At 42.5% G+C, this 23,140-nt stretch overlaps 1 protein-coding gene across 2 annotated transcripts in view; it reads left to right on the plus strand.

Moving 5' to 3' along the window:
- Window positions 1-5,639: 5,639 nt before the first annotated feature.
- The window catches only part of tmem245 (transmembrane protein 245), an 84,858-nt gene continuing 67,357 nt past the window's right edge, over window positions 5,640-23,140 (plus strand). For both annotated transcript variants that reach the window (XM_052016013.1, XM_052016014.1), the window contains exon 1: window positions 5,640-6,304. In XM_052016013.1, coding sequence (XP_051871973.1) covers window positions 5,663-6,304 — 642 coding nt within the window. In that variant the 5' untranslated portion in view covers window positions 5,640-5,662. The remainder of the gene's footprint in view (window positions 6,305-23,140) is intronic.

Here is a 23,140-nt window from a genome sequence, read left to right on the forward strand (position 1 = left end):
CTTTTCAAAATCTTGACAGAGTTGCAGATTTAATTTTTTTTAAATGGGAAATTACAAAATAGTTAATTTTACATTACTTACATGCATATTCACCTATAATTATATAAATACCTAAATACACATTTACAAATATAGCATATCTTTTTCTTTGACCATCCGTATTGAGGATGACTTACTTCTATTCCATTCCTGAGGTGTTAAAGAGCCCTGTGCGTGAATTATTTTAATGTGGGATGGCTGTAGTGTACCAGCTACCACGTCGATGTGACAGTGCGAGGTCTTGGTCTAATGGCAAGGAGTCCTAGATGGTTGGCAACCAGGCCTCCGCAGGTTCATGGAATAACACACATTCGAAGCACACACAGATGCACACTGATCATACAAATGGAAACAAACACATGATCTTACCCAAGCCCTCTTCTTTGGCTCCGTTCCCTCACACCCATCCCTAACCTGATCGCCTTCCTACTTTAGTTCCCCTACCTTTGTCACCCACACTGCTCCATCAGTTTCCTTCCTTCTCAGCTCCCCCCACTACCCCTGCCCAATTCTCCGGTTCTCAACCCTATCGCTCCATCCCAGTCATCACTCTCCAGCTGCCACATGCACTCTCCCAGGACAAAGCTGCCTCGCCCACCTTTCCATTATCCAACTGTGGCCACTTGCCCTCTTCACCTTAATGATTTGGAAGAGGGGAGTGAGTGTAGCGTATCTAAGTTTGCTGATGACACTAAATTGAGTGGAAAAGCAAATTGTGCAGAGGATGCGGAGAGTCTGCAGTGAGGTACAGATGGGTTAAGTGAGTGGGCAAAGGTTTGGCACATGGAGTACAATGCTGGTAAATGTGAGGTCATCCACCTTGGAAGGAAAAATAGATGATCAGATTATTATTTAAATGGTTAAAGCTTGCAGCATGCTGTTGTGCAGAGGGACTTGAGTGCTTATGCATGAGTCGCAAAAGATTGGTTTGCAGGTGCAACAGGTTATCAAGAAGGCAAATGGAATGTCCATCTTCATTGCTAGAGGGATTGAATTTAAGAGCAGGGAGGTTATGCTGCAACCGTACAGGGTACTGGTGAGCCCCCACCTGGAGTACTGCGTGCAGTTCTGGTCTCCTTACTTGAGGAAAGATATACTGGCTTTGGAGGTGGTGCAGAGGAGGTTCACCAGGTTGATTCTGCAGATGAGGAGATTAGGCTATGAGGAGAGATTGAATCGCGTGGGACTATACTTGCTGGAATTCGGAAGAATGAGAGGGGATCTTATAGAAACATACAACATACAAAATTATGAAAGGTATGGATAAGATAAGGTTGTTTCCACTGGTAGGTGAGACTAGAACTAGGGGACATAGCCTCAAGATTTGAGGGAATAAATTTATGGTGGAGAGGAGGAGAAACTGCTTTTCCCAGAGAGTAGTGAATCTGTGGAATTCTCTGCCCAGGGAAGCAGTAGAGGCTACGTCAAATATATTTAAGACTCAGTTAGATAGATTTATGCATAGTAGGGGAATTAAGGGTTAAGGGGAAAAGGCAGATAGGTGGATCTGAGACCATGGCCAGATCAGCCATGATCTTATTGAATGGTGGAGCAGGCTCGACGGGACAGATGGCCTACTCCTACTTCCTATTTTGTTATGTTCTAGTTTTCAGGGGTATCCCCTGATTACTGATCACCTTCCTAACTGGCCCCAGCAACCACAATGCCCAAAGCCTGTGGCCTACACCAGACCCTTCCCCAAAACTCTCCCAGAAAACCTGAGGGGAATCATTAGCCCCCTACCAGTTGCTGCCTGACATCAACAGATTGAGCCCTCCCAATGCTTTGCAGCCAGTTTACTTTTTGTTAGGGGTCTATTTCCTAGCCAATGAAGGCAGACTCATCTTCCGGGAACAGGAACCCCTCACTTAGCTGCCAGTATTACACAGCACATATATTGACCATAAACTCCTTCTTACTCCCATGCTGCCCTAACATATGCATATGCACGCTCACCAGTGAGCACACCCATGCACGTACACATGCGTATATACACACACACATAAAGCAATTTTAAATATTGAATGGAATGTTTATATTGATACTACCAATCAAATTTGGACAATTACATCAAATGATTTTGTTTTGCAATTTGAGAATGTCAGGCTTACTTGATTTTTACTGTTTCAGCATTTATAAAACTAACCATTGTTACTAATGAGAACTTATGAACCAGGTTTTCTAAGGAAATATTGACATTTCCAATAAAGCTGTCAAGCTGTCCTCATTACCTCTTCTTTGGCTCCGGGGGGGGGGGGGGGGGGGGGGGGGGGGGGGGGGGGGGGGGGGGGGGGGGGGGTGAAGAGGGGGAAGTTAGAGAAATTGATGTTGAGGTCGTCAGTTTGGAGACCACCAAGCAGAATATGAAGTGTTGTTCCTCCAACCTACATTTGGCTTCAGTGTGGCAGTAGAGGAGGCAATGTTTAGACATGTTAAGAGTGGGAGTGGGATGTAGAATTGAAGTGGCTGGCCACCAGGAGATCCTTGCTTTTGTGGCAGATGGAGCGAAGGTGCTCGACGAAGCGGTCACCCAATCTGTGTCAGGTTTCACTGATGTAGAGGAGGCCGCACCGGAGCACAGGATGCAATAAATGACACCCTCATATTATTCAAGAATTTGCAGTGAAAGTGGCACAGATATAAATGTCTTTTATTTAAGACCTAAACATAATATTTTTCCAGTTTCATTCCAATTTATTTCCAATTGGAGCTCCTACATACAGGTAGCAGATTCCTTATGCTCTAGCTGTCATTACTTGGAGAAATCAAAGGAATAAAGATATTGCAGCTTCACTGAAAATAAATAAAATCAAAATAGGTTATGCTGGGCATATCCTCCACACCCAGAAGAATAAGAAATGGGGGAAAATCAACAAACAAGCTGAGCCAATACCAAAGATGGGTGATATAGACAGAGATCAAGTTACTTGAAATTGTAGAATCTAACCAAAATGGTCTCTCTTTTCAACAATAATTTGTGAACCCTGGCAACATCTTCTTAAATCTCCACTGGACCCTCCCAACTGCTTTCATATCCAAAGTGCAGTGTGGTGACCAGTACGGTAAACAGTACTCTAGCACTACATACTTACATTTTCAGTATAACTTCTCTGTTCTGGTATTCTGTGCTTTGGCCAGTAGAGACAAATGCAGAGGATCCCTGCGTTACTAATGACCTGATATATGAAAATCCAGCTTTATTGCAAATTCTCCAATACATTTCTGAAGTATTTTTCAAACTAGTAATATTAATAACACTTCATGGTATTCATTAATGTCTGGATACAAAATATATTCCATTAGTTTAATTATGGGTAGTGTTAGGGTGATTATTCAATGAAATGAAAGAATTAAAGCAAGTGTACACAGAGGGATATAGAAAAGAATGCTTCTGACTTACTGAGAAATTGGCTTAGGGACAGTTCTGGGAATGGAACCCTTGTGTAACCTGGGGACTGCCTGTATAACATATGTCTTCTTAACAACTTCTTCTATCTATCTGTTCTGCCGTCTTTAAGAATTTATGGTTATATATTCCCAAACTATGTTGCTCTTTTACCCTTCTTATTATCCTACTGTATACTGTGTATTTCTTTGACTTGTTTGCCTCTCCAAATTCATTATTTTATACTTCCCAGGATTTAGTTCCTTTTGCCAATTTTGTGCTCACCTAACCAACCACCGATATCTTCCTTTGAGGTTGAACTGTTTTTTACCTACTGTCAAACACAGTGCCAAATTTGGTATAATCAGCAACCTCTTAATCATGGTCCCTCCAATTAATTAACAATCATTGATTTAGACCTCAAAAAGCAAGGAACTTAGAACTAAGCCCAATGAAACCCCAATGCAACTCTCCCATCGACTATTGCCCTTTGCCTACTCAGATTTTAATTTTTCAGTGGAAATAACAGAAATGCTGAGCATTTTAAATAGTGGGAGTTGGGAAATAATGATGTTCAAGCTTGTACATAAATCACTTAAAGCAGTAGCAATTAGAGTACAAGAGTAAAAATTTCTCATGACAATTATACAATATCTTAGTGAGACCACACCTGCAGTACTGTGTAGAATTTTGGTCTCTTTACATAAAGAAGGATGCACTTGCTAAAGAGGGAGTGCAGTAAGGGTTCATCAGACTGGTCCTAGATCTGTCAAATGAGGAGAGGTTTTGTGAGGTAGATCTCTATTCCCTATAGCTGAGAAGAATAGAGATAAAGACAACCTCAGAGAATAGAGAGCAGAGATAAAGACAAGATTCAACATTCAACATTCAAAAGGTGTGCGGTTGACGGGATAATTTACATTTGGCCAATTAACTTTAGTAAGTGAGTGGTAGAATCTGGAGGGGGTTGATGGAAATGTGGGAAGAATAAAAAAAACAGGATTAATGTAGTATTTGTTAGCACAGACTTGGTGGGCTAAAGGACCTGTTTCTGTGCTATACATCTCTATGAAAATACTTAGAGGGCTAAACTTGGTAGAAACAGGGAGGATGCTTCCCCTTGATGAATATGGGATAGACTATTTAGGATTGAAGTGAGAAATTTCTTCACTCAGAGGGTGGTGGATCTTTAGAATTCTCTACCCAAGAGGATCATGGAAGCTCAGTCATTGATTACATTCAAAACTGATAAATTGCTGAACATCTGAAGTATCAGGAATCCAGGAATATTACAGGAAAGTGGTGTTAAGGTAGAAAATCAGCTATGATCTTGTTGAATGGCAGAGCAGCTCCGGGGGTCAAATATCCTGCTTCCATATCTTAGACCCTTATGTTAACACCACTCTCCCTTGGATCCCACAGACCTTCACATTTCTTAAACATCTGTCATGTAGAACCTTTCCAAGCACTCTGCTAAAGTCCATGCCTGCTACATCAAGTGCACCACCTTCGTTAATTCTCCTTGTTGAAGATTAGACCATTTAGAACTCCGGCAAAAAAAAAATTCATCACACAGAGTAGTGAACCTTTGGAACTCTCTACCTGGGACGACTGTGGAAGCTCAGTCGTTGTGTTCATTCACATTCCTTATGCTTATGTTCTAATCAGATCCTCTAATTTTCTTATAATTGGAGAACGTGTTCTAGAAAACTGACCCCAGAGGGAAATGGAGGTTGAGTTTGATTTTAAGCATCGCTAAAGTTCAGACAGCATGGTTTATAACTTAAATTCGGTCTTCGTTTGTTAAGCGCTGGAGAAAGTCCTTCCGTCTTCCAAGCACGTCTTATCCTTAAATAAACTATTACCTCTCCCGAACGAAGTTGCAAATGTGAGGACCAAGAGCAGAAGCTTTACAGCCAGAACCCCAAACGTTGCATATTTCAACCACTTTAGGATTAATTAAACTATAGAAAGTGTTATCCAGCAGATTAAACGTACCTAAGATATACTTCTCGATAAATGCTGATAAAGATCCTCGCGATCTTGCATGGACAATGAAAAGTTCTACAACGAGCTGACACGTTAGCCCTCCCTCCCTCTCCACAGATGTTGCCCGACCAGCTACTCATCGCCATATTTTCTATTTTTAGTCATTAACGGAAAGTTCATCCCGGGTAACAGCGACTCTGACCGCATGGACTGCCGGGAATTGTAGTGTTCCCTCCACCGCCTCTTTCAATGTTCCGGGAGGGAACTACAACTCTCGGCATGCCTTGCTGCCCCCCCTGCTGTTACCAGGCAAAGGCAAACATGGCGGAGGAGGAGACGGCGGCGGCGGCGGCATCGGGGGGCAAACCTCTGCTCATCAGGTCATCGAGTGTCAGCGTCTTCACCGACTGCGTCCAGCAAGGAGTGCAGCAGCTGCTGCCGCTCAAGTTCGATAAGAACATTAAGCAGGCGTTTTATAACACGGGCGCGTTGATATTCGTGGCCATCTCTTGCGGCGCAGCGGTACTGGTTTACTTTATCCTGGAAGCGTTTCTGCGGCCGCTGCTCTGGGCCGTACTCTGTGGCACCTTCCTGCATCCCTTCAAGACCACCCTCACTAACCTGGTGAGGAAGTGGCTGGATGGCCTGCAGGATTCCCGCACACCCATCGTCTTGGGCACCCTCATGTTGCCCATTTCCTTCGTCAACCAAGGGGTGGAAGCGTTGGGCAATCAGGTGTTGCTGAACCGCAAAATACTGCTTCTGTTGGCCATGGGCGCGCCTGTTCTCTATCTCCTCTACTGCTTCAGCACCTGGGTCGGACTGCGACTGCTGCTCACCGACACAGGACGGCTGATCTCCTTGGGGCTGGAGTATTTCAATACGTTGTGGGTAAGCTGGAAAAAGACATTTCATCAAAAGTGTCATATGGGATATCACGAATTATTGTAACCAAGGAGCTGTTGTTACTGCTAAAAAGTATTTGAATAGTGCAGATTTGCCGTTTCTGGAGTTTTATTTGATTGACTTCGGGAATCTGATTTATCGTGTTTCTCCCCCGGAGATTAAATAATCGAAGACTTAATGTAGATAGACTGGTTGGGAAAGAGTGTGTTCGATGAATTGACTAGTTATTTTGTTATATAAATTACGCTTGTATAATGCTATTGGCCTGATTGTGAAGGTTAAATACAGAGTGCAGACCAAATAAAAATAAATTTCAAATTTACCAACAAGTTCACATCTCAGTCAAATAAGGGACCAACTATTCAGGACTGAGATGACAAGAACTGTCTTCGTCCATTCTCTACCCAAGAGGACGGTGAACGATCAGTTGCTGAGTATATTTAAGAGTGGGAACTCGGGCACTTTGACAGTGGTGCAGCAGTTAGCACAACTGCTCACATGTTCAGGGACCAGGATTCAATTCTGACTTTTGGTGCTGACTGTGGAGTTTGCCTATGCTCCCATGACCAGTAAATCAGCATTTGTGGAATGAGAAACATAATTAATGTTTTCAAGCCAAAAACCTTCAGTAAGATTGGGAAAGAGAGGTTTGTTGTGGGGGGTGGGGTGTGGATAAATAGGATAAAGAAAATACCTCTGATGGGTTGAGGTTAGGATTGCCAATGTGATAAGCTGTTGATGAAGCTACTTGTTGATAGGTTAATGAGGGGGAAAACATAGGAATGTGTTGAAGTTTCTGAAATACAGTTCAGAGCTATGGGAAATGCCCAGTAGGTCAGGCAGAGTTAGTGAAAAAGGAAAACTGAGATAATGTTGCAGATGGATAACATGCAGAACTGGCAAGTTACCTGAAATTATTGTCCAAAGGGCTACGATATACCCAGACAAAAAATGAGCTGCTGTTCCTCGAGCTTATGTTGGGCATTGTTACCACAGCCCAGGAGGCTGCAGACAGAAAGATGAAGAAGTAAAGTGACAGGTAACAAGAAGATCAGGGTCACCTCCGCAGACTGATGCAGGTGCTCCACAAAGTGATCACCCAATCATTTGATTACTCCAATGTAGAGGAGATCACATTATTAATACCAAATGCCATACAGTAGATTTGAAGAAATGCAACACCAAATGCAGTAAACTAGATTTGAAGAATTACAAATAGATTGTTGCTTTGGCTGAAAAACCTTTCTGGGTCTCTGGTGGGAAGAAGAGGTAAAGGAGCAAGTGTTGCAGATGCATGAGAAAGTGCTGTGAGAAGGAAAGGTAGACCAGGAAGTTGTGAAGGGAACATTCACTTCAGAATGGAGACACGAGACTGCAGATGCTGGAATCTGGAGCAACACACAAACTGCTGGAGGAACTCAATGGGTCAGGCAGCATCTGTGGAGGGAAATGAACAGTCAACATTTCGGGAATCTGATAGGAGAGGAAGCCTCTCCTATCAAATTCTATCATCTTCAGCCCTTTGTCACTTCCACCTATCACTTCCTAACTTCTGACCTCATTCCCATTCTTTTTCCCCCCCACCCCCACCATCTGCCTATCAACCCCCTCACCTGGATTCGCCTATCACCTGCTAGCTGTTGTTTCACCACTTCCCTATAGTGGCCATCTCCCCTCTTTCTTTCAGTCCGGAAGAAGGGTCTCAACCCAAAACATCATCTGTTGATTTCCCTCTACAGCTGCTGCCTAACCCACTGAGTTCCTCCAGCGCTTTGTGCCCCTTCAGAATGCTGAGAGGGGAAGGGAAAGATGTGCCTGTTGTTGGAATCTTGTTGAAGATGTGGAATTTGCACAGGATGCAAAGATTGCATTGAGTGGCTGGTGAGATGGTAAGTGAGGATCAGGGGAGCCTTATCCTTGCTTGGGCTGGGAGTAAGTGGGGTGACAGTAGAGGTGCGAGAAGTTAATGAGACATAGTCGAGGGCAAGTTTCAGTTAAGGAAAAAAGATTCTCAGAGGCTTCTGTGTGGAAAGTCGCATCGTTAGAGCAAATTCGTCAAATGGAGGAACAGGGAAAAACATGTGGAATCCTTGTATATGTATCTAAGTGAGAGACTGCAAAGATTCACACCATTAATGGTTCCACCTTAAGGCATTAAGCTGTAGTACATAGACAACACTTGCTTTATGGATATGTCCAGAGGCCCAGCTCCAAGTCACCATTGACTGATTCACTGAAGCAAATGACAGAATGAGCTTTAAACTGAGCATCAGCAAATAAGGGTCCATCTCCAGCAATTGAGGTCCTGGAAATTAAGATCAGCTTCCAATATTTTGGGAGTCACCTCTCAATATGGCAGACACCAATGGTGAAATTTGCCATCATTTTAAGTACATCAGCAAAACCTTTGGCTGACTAAAGAGTGACGACCAAGACCTCGAGCTGATACAAAAGCCCTTGAGTCATGGATGACCACGAGAAAGCACTGGGAGGTACACCAATGACATTTTTGCAAAATCCTTCAAATCTGTTAGCAGGATGAGTAAACTAAAGAATGTGCTCTCCTGGGTCAATATCTCCAGCACTGATGGTGGCACAGTAGTACAGCAGTCAGTACTACTGCCACACAGCTCCAGCAACACAGATTCAATTCTGACCTGTTGAGATGGAGTTTGCATGTTCTGCTTGTGACCCTGTGGGTCTCTGCAGGTGCTCCAGTTTCTCCCCACATCCCAAAGATGCGCTGGTAGATTATTTGTCTACCATAAATTGCCCCTGGTATAGGTGGGTGGTGGGGAAGAATAGGCATGTGAAAGAAATTAGGTTAGAGGCAAATAAGGAGGTAAATGGGATTCACAGTACAGACTCTGGGTTGAATGACCTACTCTTATGTTGTTCTGAAAATGAAAATTATTAATTCAACATGGACAAGGAAATCTGTAAATTACTACCAGATTATCCTTCAGCTGATAGCACAAAACCCTGTATTAGATATTATATAGAAGTACTTAAGTGGTTAGAGAATTTGGGAACGAAGGAATGTCTATACTAGAAACAGCTTGAAAGAATAGTGACAGAAAACTGTGTCAAGCAATGGAATGATTTATATGACTAAAAAAAGGCAGAAGGTGAGGCCAGTTAGCTTAACAGCTGTTATTGGCAAGATGTTGGAGTCAATAATCAAAGAGGAAATAGCTAATCATTTAAGAAACCTGAATATAATTAAACCTAGACAACATGGTTTTATGAAAGATAAATCATGTTTGGCAAGTTTCCTTCTATCCTTTGAAGATGTAATAGAGGGGATCCTGTTGATGTAATGTATTTAGATATCCAAAAGGCATTTGATAAAGTGCCACATTAGAGGTTGGTGCATAAATTAAAAATCCATGGTATCAGAGGAAATTTGTTCGAATGGGTTGAACTGATTATCTCATGGAAAACAGATGGAATAAATTGGTCCTTTTTCAGACCAGAAGGAGGTAACTAGTGGAGTATGGCAATGATCAGTTCTTGGCCCGCAATTGTTCGCTATTTACATAAATGACCTGGAGGATGGAACAGTATGTAAGGTTTCCAAATTTGCCCATTATACGAAAATAGGTGGAAGGGTTTGTTGTAATAAGGATAGTGTGATTCTGCAATGGGATACGGATATAGATTGAGTGGGCAAAAGATTGGCAAATGGAATTAAACATGGGAAAGTGTGAGGTCATGCACCACAGTAAGAGAACCAAAAGACATTATTATCCAAATGGAGAGAGACTGCAAATGAGTGAAATACAGAAGAATTTAGGTATACTCATGAATCACTAAAAGCTGGCAGACAGATCCAACGTAGTTAAGAAGGAAAACAGCATTTTGGCCTTCATAGCAAAGGGGTTGGAGTTTAAAAATAGGGAGGTTTTGTTGCAATTATACAGGGTGTTGGTAAGGCTTGGTATTGGTATTGGTTTATTATTGTCACTTGTACCGAGGTACAATGAAAAGCTTGTCTTACAAACCGATCGTACAGGTCAATTCATTACACAGTGCAGTTACATTGAGTTAGTACAGAGTGCGTTGAGGTAGTACAGGTAAGAACAATAACAGTACAGAGTAAAGTGTCACAGCTACAGAGAAAGTGCAGTACAATAAGGTGCAGGGTCACAACAAGGTAGATCGTGAGGTCATAGTCCATCTCATTGTATAAGGGAACCGTTCAATAGTCTTATCACATTGGGGTAGAAGCTGTCCTTAAGTCTGGTGGTACGTGCCTTGTATCTTCTACCCGATGGAAGAGGAGAGAGGAGAGAAGAGAGAATGACCTGGGTGGGCGGGGTCTTTGATTATGCTGGCTACTTCACCAAGACAATGAGAGGTAAAGACGACAATAAGAGTCCAAGGAGGGGAGGCTGGTGTCCGTGATGCGCTGGGCTGTGTCCACAACTCTCTGTGGCTTCTTGCGGTCCTGGGCAAAGCAGTTGCCTTACCAAGCCGTGATGCATCCAGATAGGATGCTTTCTGTGGTGCATTGGTAAAAGTTGGTGAGAGTCAAAGGGGACAAAACAAATTTCTTTAGCCTCCTGAGGAAGAAGAGGCGCTGGTGAGCTTTCTCAGCCATGGCATCAATGTGATTTGACCAGGACAGGCTGTTGGTGATGTTCATTCCCAGGAACTTGAAGCTCTCAACCTTCTCGACGTTGGCACCATTGATGTAGACAAGTGCATGTACACTGCTCCCTTTCCTGAAGTCAATGACCAGCTCTTTTGTTTTGTTGACATTGAGGGAAAGGTTGTTGTCATGACACCATTCCACTAAGCTCTCTATCTCCTTCCTGTACTCTGACTCATCGCTGTTTGAGATACGGCCTGCAATGGTGGTATCACCTGCAAACTTGTAGATGGAGTTAGAGCAGAATCTGGCCACACAGTCATGAGTGTATAGGGAGTAGAGTAGAGGGCTGAGGACGCAGCCTTGTGGGGCACCAGTGTTGAGAGTAATCGTGTTGGAGGTATTGCTGCCTATCCTCACTGATTGCGGTCTGTTTGTTAGAAAGTCAAGGATCCAGTTACAGAGGGAGGTGTTGAGTCCTAGGTCTCGGAGTTTGGTGACAAGCTTGCTTGGAATTACTGTATTGAAGGCAGAGCTGTAGTCAATAAACAATAGTCTAACACGTGTCTTTACTGTCCAGATGCTCCAGAGCTGACTGTAGGGCCAGGGAGATGGCATCTGCTGTAGACCTGTTTCGCCGATAGGCAAATTGCAGTGGGTCCAGGTTGTCTGGTAGGCTGGAGTTGATGCGTGCCATGACCAACCTCTCAAAGCACTTAATGATGGTGGATGTCAGAGCCACTGGTCGGTAGTCATTGAGGCATGTTACCTTGCTTTTCTTTGGTACCGGGATGATAGTAGTCTTCTTAAAACATGAGGAAACCTGAGATTGAAGCAGGGAGAGGTTGAATATGTCCGCAAATACTTCTGCCAGCTGATCAGCACAAGACCTGAGCACACGGCCTGGGACACCATCTGGGCCAGGTGCTTTCCTCGTGTTCACTCTCCGGAAGACTGATCTTGCGTCCTCCACTGTGATCACAGGTTCAGCTGCGTTGGTGACTGTCAGGGTGGATGGTGACAATGCACATCATCTGGAATACTGCGTACAGTTTTGGTCCCCTTGGCAAAAAAGTGATATAACATTGGAGGCAGTACAAAGGAAATTCACCTGGCTAAGTCCTAAGATGAGAGGCTCGTCCTATCAAGAGAGATTGCAATTTGCATCTGTATTCCTTGGAGTTTAGAAGAATGAGGGGTGACCTTATTCAAACATGTAAGATCCTAAGGGGGCTTGACTGTATGGATGTGTTTTCACTGGTGGGAAAATCTTGAACAAGGAAACATTACTACAAGATAAGAGGCTGGTCCTTTAAAATTGAGGTATTTAGACATTTCTTTCCCATAGAGGGTGATGATTCTCTGGAATTCTCTGCCCTGGCAGGTGATGGAAGCTGGATGAATAGAAGTATTTAAAGTGGAGATGGATAAATATTTGATAGATTGTGAAATAGAGTGGTATGGAGAAATGGCACAGGAAGAGGATTTGAGGCCAGCATAGATCAGCCTGATCATATTAAATGGTGGGGCAGACTTGATGGACATGATGGCCTGCTCCTGCTTTTGTTTTCTTGTGTTCTGAAGATAGAAAAAACTCACTTCTATGTAATCTTGCACCAGAAGAACCGAACATCATTGCTGATGGAAGGAGGTGAAAAGCTGTTGCAGATTTCCCAGAGAAAATTTGAGCAGGGAGAAATTTTACTAGTTCTTGAACACTCATTACTCAAGCTGAAACATTAAGTATTCTAAGCTGGGTTGAATAAAATTCCATAGCCATTTGTGGTTGTCCAATATCTCTGCTCCAGGAGAGGGCAAATAAGGGAATAAAGTTGGACAAATCTTCTCAACATTTTGAAGGATTGTAATGACCCTGTTGGAATGCAACTTAGAACGTAGATTGGCAGCCTTTAAAAGCCGAAGAGCCAGAGGAGCAAATTGAGTCTGAAAGAGACCATTTGTGTTCATGAGTGATGTGAATAGAGCAAATGATTTTTAGTCAATTGAACTCCATTAAGGTATTGCATTCCAATGTACTCTGTGTATGAGTACAGAAATTAGTGTAAACAATGACACATTTAAATCTGAATAAACTAAACTGTGAAGGTGTATGTTGGCTGTGGTAGTTTGGGAAACCACATTAAAAGATATGGCAGTAAATAAGCAATGGCTAACAGTTAAATAATTAATACATAGTTTAGAAGTTGTATACATCTCTTTAAGGCAAGCATTTAAACAATATCCAACAGGTCATGCTGTGGCTATCAAGAGAAGATAGTATCAGGGCAAGGGTTATTTAATGGCTGAAGTATTTCCAAAAAAAGCAGTAAGCCTGATAAGTTCAGGTAAATAGGATCACTGTATGATAAGGAAAGAGAAACTAGAATATGAGAAGAGCTTATTGAGAAACACTAACACTGACTGTTAAATCCTCTGAAGATACATAAAATGGAAAATGTTAGCTAAAGTTAATACGGGTTCCTGACAAAATGAGATGGGAGCAATTATACTGGGAAAATAAAGAACTGTCAGAGGAATTAGACAAGTGTTTCATCATGCATCACACTGCTGTTCATTGACTACAATTCGGCATTCAGCACAATCATCCCCTCCAAACTTATCACCAAGCTCCAAGACCTGGGCCTCTGTACCTCTCTTTGTAACTGGATTGTTGACAGTGCTTAGCCCACTTCTCTACTCTCTTTACACTCACCACTGTGGCTAAACGCAGCTCCAATACCATCTACAAATTTATCAATGACATCACTACTGTTGGCTGAATCATGAGTGGTGATGAGTCAGTGTACAGGCGTGAGATAGTACACTTGGTTGAGTGGTGCTGCAATAAGAACCTTTCGCTCAACGTTAACAAAACCAAGGAACTAATTGTCGACTTCAGAAAGGGGAAGTTGGGAGACCATGTGCCAGTTTTCATTAGTGGGTCGGAATTGGAGAGAGTTAGCAGCTTCAAATTCCTAGGCATGAACATCTCTGATGACCTGTCCTGGGCCCAGCACATAGACATAATCACAAAGAAGGTGCACTAGCACCTCTACTTTCTAGAAGTTTAAGGAGATTTGGCATATCACCAAATACTCTCTCCAACTTCTACAGATGCACTGTAGAAAGTATCCTAACTGGTTGCATCATGGCTTGGTACAACAGCTCCAATGCACAAGGCTACAAAGAGTAGTGGTCACAGCCTGGCACATCATGGGCACAGCCCTCCCCAACATTGAACGCATCTACATTAGGCCCTGCCTCAAAAAGGCGACATCTATCATCAAAGCTCCCCACCATTGGGGCCATGCCACCTTCCCACTGCTACCATCAGGCAGGAGGTACAGAAGCCAGCAGAAGACCTACTCCACCAGGTTCAGGAACAGCTACTTTCCTACAACCATTAGGTTCTTGAACAGGCCTAAACAACCCTAATCCTACCTCAGTAACAGAACGCTGTGGACCACCTCTTGTACTACCATGGACTTGTTTCTGATTGTGTTTTCTCTTTGCACTAATGTCTTGTTTTGCACAGTCTTTTTCTTTACTGCCTTGTATAATTTATGTTCTTTATGTTATGCGAATCAGTGTGCCTGTGATGCTGCTACATGCAAGCTTTTCACTGTACCTGCACCTCACCATACTTGTGCATCATATGACAATGAACACAACTTGAGTAGAGTAATACAGCATAGAAGCAAGCTCTTTGGCCCTCTGAATCTGCACTGACTATCAAGCACCCATTTGCACAAATGCCATTTTATTCGTTCATATTTCGATCAACACCTCCCAGATTCTACCACTCATCCACATCCTACAGGAAATTTACAATGGCCAAATAACCTACAGACCTTCATGTCGTTGGGGTATTGGAGGAAACTAGAGCACCCAGAGGAAACCCATGTGGTCACACAGAGTTAGGAGACTTTGACTAGTGGCATGCCCTTCGGACTGACCCTGAGCCCCCAGCTGCTCACAATTAGTGATTTGCATGAGAGGAGCTAGTGCAAGATTTCAACTTTAGCTGATGTTATTAAAGTAGATAGCATTGAAGGCTCTCAGAAGGATACATAGGGACTTCAGGGAGCTTTGGAGAGGTTAAGTGAATGTGCAGGAAAATAGTATATGGAATACAATGTGGGAAAATGTGAGGTCATTTACCTTAGTTACAAAACTAGAAAGGCAGAATTTTTGGATGATGAGCATTTCAGAGGGACTTGAGTGACCTTGTAAATGAAACACTGAGCATGTAGGTATAGCAAGTAGTTAAAAAGACAAAGCAATATGTCGGCCATTATTGCAAGAGGAATTGAGTACAAGAATAGAAATGTTTTACTACAATCATGTAGGGTCCTTGCGACAGCATATCTGGAATACTGTGTACACATCTGATGTGCCTACCTAAGGGGAAGATGTAGTTGTAGTTGACCATATTAATTCTTGGGGTAGCTGGTTTGTCATATGAGGAGAGATTAAGTGAACTAGACTTACTGTCGCTTCAGTTTTGGAGTCTGAGAGGTGCTGTCATTGAAAAGCACAAAATTCTTATGAGACAACAGTAAATGCAGGGATGACGTTTCCCCTGACTAGGGTGTCTAGAACTGGGAGCCACAGTATCCAAATAAGCAGTCAGCCATTCAGGACAAGTGAATGCCTTAGATATTAGATTCCCAAGGATCTTGGTCCCAGCTTGACTCAAGTGAAGCCCATCCAACAGAACAGCTCCCTCTTTCCCCAGTACTGGTGCCTGTGTTGTAGAAATTGAAATGCATTTCTCTCATACCAATTGTTGAACCACATATTCAATTCATTAATCTTATATACCCAATGCAATTTGCATGTGGCTTAAATAGTAATTCAGAGGTTATTGCTTTTTAATTTGGACCATACCTGCTCATGTTCCTTTAGGAAAACCTCCCTCTTTGTCCTACCCACGTCATGTTTTATGTTTTATCTATGTTATTTCCTCTCTCAGTTTGAAGGATTCATAAGGTATCTACCACCCTTTCTATCTTAAATGTCTTTTTTTTATTTCTTCTACTGCCATATCCTACACGGACACCTCCTTGGTAAAACTGAGGTAAAGTAATTATTTAATACTTTTGTCATTATTTGTGGGTTTATTATGTCTCTCACTTTTATAGGCTTGTATTTGTGCATGCAGAATCCTTTATGTTCTTTGATTCAGTTGATCATTATTTTAATTGCTTCCCACTGGTTTACTTCCTCTTTGTCAGAAAATGTTTCAAGTTTATTTCCTCTAGATCCATTATTATCTTTAAAAAAAATCTTTTTCCATAATTTATCTTTGATCTTTGTCTTGCATTCTTCTTGATATTTATCTTAGACCATATTGCATTTGAATCTTTTATTGCCTGTATTTTCTCTTGTACTTCTTTTATCTTTTCTGCTTTGTTTCCTATTACTAAATTCAGCAATGCTCCTGTTCTTGGAATTTTTTTTAAAGTTTAATATGTTTTGCACACATTGTGAAAATGCTAATCAGTTTGGTTTTGCTGACTCTTTTTGCTGGTTTATTTAAGAGTAACTAAAATGGCTCATTGTTTTATTTGCAATTTTCAGAAAAAAAAGTCTTTTTTTCAATTAACAAAATCATAAGCACTTTGTGCTCTACTGCCAGGAATAGTTGCAGTTAATATTCTTTCATTTATGAAATCTGACTTCCAATCTAGTTGAGGAGCAACCTACTGATCATGTACAGTCTACCTTTATGTGCTTTCAACTCATGTCATCTGCTGAGAAAACTTGAAACCATTTACCCTATCCTTTTAAAGGTATATCTTTGTATCATTGAAGGTTACATCACATCCATCTGTCTTTGCAAGCCTTATTCATCCCTGACCAGTATCTCATAAAGTTGTAAAGGATTCAATCATTCAAAATTATCCTGGTTCACATAGCTTTCAGTCTTTTGTCTCACCTTTAGGAATCTCATTCACCTGCTTCTTTACAATTAGTTAATGCTGATTTGATAAACACTTTACCCAGAATCAGCTTTCTCCATATGTAAGAAAAAAAATGCTGCTTTTTAGGACTTAACTTTACCTTGACATTGTTAATATTTTGTTTCTGCCTTCTGTCTTCACAGATTTAAGTTAGGGTCACCGACTTTTATTTACGTGCTTCCAAACTACTCAGTGTTCAGTAAGAGCTAGACATACTGTTTCTTATTTGGATCCTATGCAAAATATTAATCAAGATTCTAATGACCACCAATCCATAGCAAAATTCTGTTTAAAATAGGTCTTAATTTGGAAGCTTTCCTGACTTAAGCGGGAAATGAAAATGAATATTAGTGTAGCAGTGCACATTTTAAAGTTGTGGTTAACATGTTTGGTAGAATCATGATTTGATTGTTGTTCCATTTGGGAACTTGCATTGAGCACATGAAAATTCCTGGCTGATGCTTGTGCTTTAGTCCTGTTTTTTCAGTATTGACCATCACTGTTGTCTTTGTAATATTACTTCACGATCTTACATTTTCAAACTCCAAACCTTGCATTGAGGATTTGGATGGTGTTAGTGAGAGAAACTGGAGCCAATGAAGCATACCAAAATCTTGGTGAGATGGGCAACTGATGATAAAAGACCTTTAAAATCAGAATTATTTACTTCTGTTAGATTCCTGTATTCTATTTCCGCACAAAAGTTATAAGCTTTAGTAAAAAATTAATTTGGTTGACCCTGAATGTGTTTGAATATTTAAGGATTGCAATTGTTTTGTGAGCAGCTTGTCTCTGATCTTGTGTGAGAAATTCTGAATTGAGCATACTTTGGAGATGTGTTAGATTAAAGGTGTGATCCTTGTGTTCACTTTCCACTTTTGATTGTGTTACAGTGGTGTATACCAAGAAAAATCCAAATACCTTCCATGGGAGGGGGAAAAGTGGTTTCTGTTTGTTGACTATTGATGAGTCTGGCTTTTCTGGAAACTGAAAATCAGCTAGTTTACAAGGTCGATGTTGAAGTTCAAAATGAAAGTCTGTCCATATACTTGGGGACATTATAAAAGATGCAAGTGTATTGTTAAGTACTGTGGAGGATTACTTGATTAAATATATTACCTTCTTTTGTTTCCTGTGTTCCTCATTTGGGAATGCTGAAAATTCTGGTTTATCTGTGCTTTATTACATTAGAAACTCTGGGAGAGTAGATTTACCTTGGATTTTTGGTAATAACGTGAATTGCAATCTTTAATGCTATAAATTAAATGGAATCAATTTAGCTCCACTTATTATTGGAGGTTTACCTTATTTTTCATTGGAACATAGAACATTATAGCACAGGAACAGGCTTTTCAGCCCATGATGTTGTGCTGAACTAATTAAACTAGTAATTAAATGCCTAACTAAACTAATCCCTTCTGCCTACACAATGTCCATATCCCTCCATTCTCTGTCCATTCATGTGCCGATCTAAGAGCCTCTTGAAAACCTCTATCCTATTTGCCTCCACTACCATCCCTGGTAGTGTTTAACAAAAAAATACTTGCCCCGCACATCTCCTCCTTTGAACTTATCCCCTCTCACTTTAAGTGCATGCCCTCTAGTATTAGACTTTTTGATCCTAGGAAAAAGATTATTTGACAGCAACTTGTTTCTTTAAATTCATATTCTTAGTACTTGTTCCTCATTTTTTGGTTCTCCCAAAGAAGTTACCAGCTGGTTGTCACAAATTAATGTAAAAAAAAACAAATCTACAGGAAGCTGAAGGCAAAATTCAAACAGCAAACCCACAATCTAAAGGACAGATGATAGATGGAAAGAGCATAGGAGACTTAACAGCTTCCTCTAAAGAACCTGTATGTGTCCACGCAAGGCCCATCACACTGAGAGCCAAGGAAAGAGGCAGTCAACGCCCAATGCAAGGCACACCCTGAACTCAGTATGATTCTGACATTAGCATACTTGATTCTATCCCACAGCAGCCTATTCAGTTCAGCCTTGCCACCATTGCAACTGGATCCTTGGCTTCCTCATCGGGTGACCACAGTCAGTACGGATCGGTGATAACATCTTCTCCTCACTGACCATCAACACAGGTGCACCTCAAGAATGTGTGCTTAGCCCACTGTTCTACTCTCTCTACACTCATGGCTATGTGGCTAAGCACAGCTCAAACATCATCTATAAATTTGCAGATGACACCACTGTTGGTAAAATCCCAGATGGCGACGAGGAGGCGTACAGGACTGAGAGAGATCAGCTGGTTGAATGGTGTCACAACAACAACCTCGCACTCAACGTCAGCAAGACCAAGGAATTAGTTGCGGCTTAAGGAAGGGGAAGTTGGGAGAACACACCCCAGTCCTGATTGAGGGGTCAGAGGTGGAAAGGGTGAGAGGCTTTAAGTTCCTGGGTGTCAACCTCGCAGAGGATCTGTCCTGGGCCAAACACTTTGATGCAATCACGAAAAGGCACTCCAACGGTTCTACTTCATTAGGAGCAAATTTGGTATGTCACCAAAGAATCTTGCAAATTTCTATAGATGTACAGTGGAGAGCATTCTGACTGGTTGCATTCTGATATGGAGGCTCCAATGCACAAGATCATAAGAGGCTGCAGAGGGTTGTAGACTCAGTCAGCTCTATCACGGGTACTACCCTCCCCACCATTGAGGACATCTTCAAGAGGTAGTGCCTCAAGAAGGTGACATCCACTTAGGACCTCACCATCCAGGACGTGCCTTCTTCTCGTTACTACCATCAGGGAGGAGGTACAGGATCCTGAAGACCCACACTCAACGATTCAGAAACAGCTTCTTCCCCTCTGCCATCAGATTTCTGAATGGTCCGTGAACCCATAAACACTACTTCATTATTCCTTTTTTTTTCCCACTATTTATTTATTTTGTAATTTATAGTAATTTTATGTCTTTGCACTGTACTGCTGCCACAAAACAGTAAAGGATTGCAGATGCTGGAATCTAGATGGAAAACAATTTGATGCTGGAGGAACTCAGGCCAGGCAGCATCTGTGGAGAAAAGCAGGCAGTCAACATTTTGGGTCAGGAGCCGCCTTTGGCACAGCTGTAGATGTTTGTTAAAGTATTTGGTGACAAGCTGAACCTTCTTAACCTCTTAAGAAAGTGAAGGTGCTGGCACACTTTCCTTGTGATTGCATCTATGTGCTGCGCCCAGGACAGCTCATCCAATATGCTTAAAGCTGCTGACTCTCTCCACCACCGATTTTTTTTTTCCCCCAATGTAGACTGGCACGTGTTCACCCTCCTTGTCCTTCCTGAAGTCAACATCAGCTCTTTAGTTTTGCTAATGTCGAGTGAGAGGTTGTTGTTGCAGCACCACTCAACCAAGTGTCCCATCTCACTCCGGTAAGCTGACTCATCACATTTGTGATTCGTCCAACAACAGTTAGGGTCATCAGCAAATTTGAAGATGGCATTGGAGTTGTGCTTAGCCACACATTCATGTGTGTATAGAGTGCACAGCAGGGGGCTAAGCATGCAGCCTTGGTGCACCTGTGTTGATCCATCTGTGAGGAGGAGATGTTGTTACCAATCCTCACTGATTGAGGTCTGCTGATGAGGAAGTAAAGTATCCAGTTGAAGAGGGAGGTACAGAAGCCCAGGTCTTGAATCTTGATGATGAGTTTGGATGGGATGATTGTGTTGAACCCTGAGCTGTAGTTGATGAACAACAGCCTGATGTATGAGCTTCTGTTGTCCTGATGGTCCAGAGCAGAGTGAAGAGCCAGAAAAGTCACATTTGCTGTTGACCAGTTGTGGCGTTAGGCAAATTTGAGCAGATCCAGGTAATCTCTGAGACAGGAGTTGATTTGCACCATAATCCACCTCTCGAAGCACTTTGTTATTTTTGATGTAAGCGCTACCAACCGTAGTCATTGAGGCAGGTCACCACGCTCTTCTTAGGCACCGATACAATAGATGCCTTGTTGAAGCAGGTGGGATCTCCAGACTGCAGAAGCGAGAGGTTGAATATGTCCATAAACACTCCAGCCAGTCGGTCAGCACAGATCTTTAGTACTCGGCCAGGTACGCCATCTGGACCAGATGCCTTTTGTGGATTCGGCCTCAGAGACTGAAATTACAGGGTCTTCCGGAGATGTGGGGGCTCATGTGGGTGTATCATAGTTCTCTCTATCAAAGTGGGCATAAATGGCATTGAGCTCATCTGGGAGGGATGGGTCATTGCCACTTATGCCACCTGATCTCACCTTGTAGGAAGTGATATTGTGCAAGCCCTGTCACAGCTGTCAAGATTCCATCTATGATTCTACTTTAGTCCGAAATTGCCTCTTTGCACTCACAATAGCCTTCTGGAGGTTATTCCTGGACTTCTTATATGACTCTGGGTTGCCAGCCCTAAACACCACAGATCCAGCCCTCGGCAGACTACAGATCTCCTGGTTCATCCAGGGCTTCTGAGTGGAGAAGACTCAATGTTTTTGTGGGTACACACTCGTCCATGCATGTCTTATGAAGTCGGTGATGACTGTGGCACATTCACTTAGGTCCGCTGATGAATCCTCGAACATGGTCCAATCCTCCAACTTGAAACTATCCCAAATTTGTTCCTCCTCTTCTCTCCAGCTCTTTGTAGTCCTCTTCACCGGTGCCGCGCTCTTCAGTCTCTGTCCGTACACAGGCAGAAGAAGCACAGCCAGGTGGTTGGATTTACCAAAGTGCAGGTGAGGGATGGCATGATAGGTGTTCTTGATGGTGATATAGCAGTGGTCGAATGTGTTGAGTCCTCTAGTATTGCAGGTGATGTGTTGATAGTACTTAAACAGGGACTTCTTCAAGCTAGCCTGGTTAAAGTCTCCTGCCATGATGTGACAGGCATTGAGGTACACCGCTTTTTTCTTGTTGATTATAGCAGGAGGATCAATGGCATATTTTCTTAAATATGGCTGCCCATAGAAATTCATCTCCATCTTACTTTTGCTTCATGATGGTGTGCAAGCCGTTATCCTACTACAGAGCCAATTTCAGCGAAGACTGGTGCCAAACAAGGCTGCATCGTTGCACCAACATTTTTTGCAATCTTTCTCACTGCGCTGCTGTACCTCTCCTCTAACAAGCTTCCTGCGGGAGTGGAGCTAATCTTCCAAATTAACTCCTCATTCTACAATGTCTATACTCCAGAACCAAGACATCTGAACCTCCGTAGTGGAGCTGCAGTTTGGAGATGACGCATGTATTTGCACACGCTCAGAGGCCGAACTCCAAGCCATTGTCAATTTGTTCACTGAAGCTTATGGGAGAATGAGCTTTGCACTAACACCTGCAAGCCTGGGGTCTTCTACCAATTTGCTCTGCTGTAGAATACTGCCTTTTGGCCATAAAGGTTCATGGCAGACCCTGGAAAACATGAACCACTTCTTGTATCTTGGGAATTACCCCTTGCCAAAGGCAGATGTTGATAATAATAAATTTTATCACTTTCGGTATGCCAAGGCAGCCTTTGGTTGAGGAAAAGGGTTCTTTGAAGATGCAGACCTCAGTTTTGACACAACGTTTATGGTCCACTGGGAAAGCAGTGATCCCTGTCCTCCTACTAACAGTGCAGTTGTGCAGCTAGTAGAGCTGCTTCCTCACGGTTCCAAGACTTGGGTTTAATTTTGACCTCTGGTGCCTTCTGTGTGGAGTTTGCACGTTCTTACAATAACCACATGGATTTCTTCCGGATGCTCTGACTTCTTCCCACATTCCAAAGGTATGTGGATTAATAGGTTGCAACTAGTGTTTGGGTGAATGGTAGAATTTGGGGAGGGGACAGTTGATGGGAATGTGGGGAGAATAAAATTGGGTGTAGTGTAGATGGCTGCTTGTTGGTCAGTGAGGATTTGGTGGGCGAAAGGGCCTGTTTCTGTGCTGTAACTCTTCATGTGCTTCTGAGATTTGGACTACCTATAGTAGTAGGTACCTCAAGATACTGGAAATATACTGCCAACTCTTTGTGAAATTCTCCAAATCCAGTGGATGGATAATTGAACCAACGCCAGTGGGGAATTACAACATCCGCAATGACTGCTCACAGTGGAGAAGGAGCAGGATGTGATTATGCTGGAGAGGGTGCAGAGGAGATTCAACAGGGTGTTGCCTGGATTGGAGCATTACAGTTATAAGGAGAGACTAGGTAGGCTGGGTTTGTTTTCCCTGGAATGGAGGAGGCTGTGTGGTGACCTTGTAGAGATTTATGAGGGGCATAGGTAAGATGGATGGTC

The sequence above is a fragment of the Pristis pectinata genome, chromosome 5 (genome assembly GCF_009764475.1).
Source record: "Pristis pectinata isolate sPriPec2 chromosome 5, sPriPec2.1.pri, whole genome shotgun sequence".
NCBI classification, from domain to species: domain Eukaryota; kingdom Metazoa; phylum Chordata; class Chondrichthyes; order Rhinopristiformes; family Pristidae; genus Pristis; species Pristis pectinata.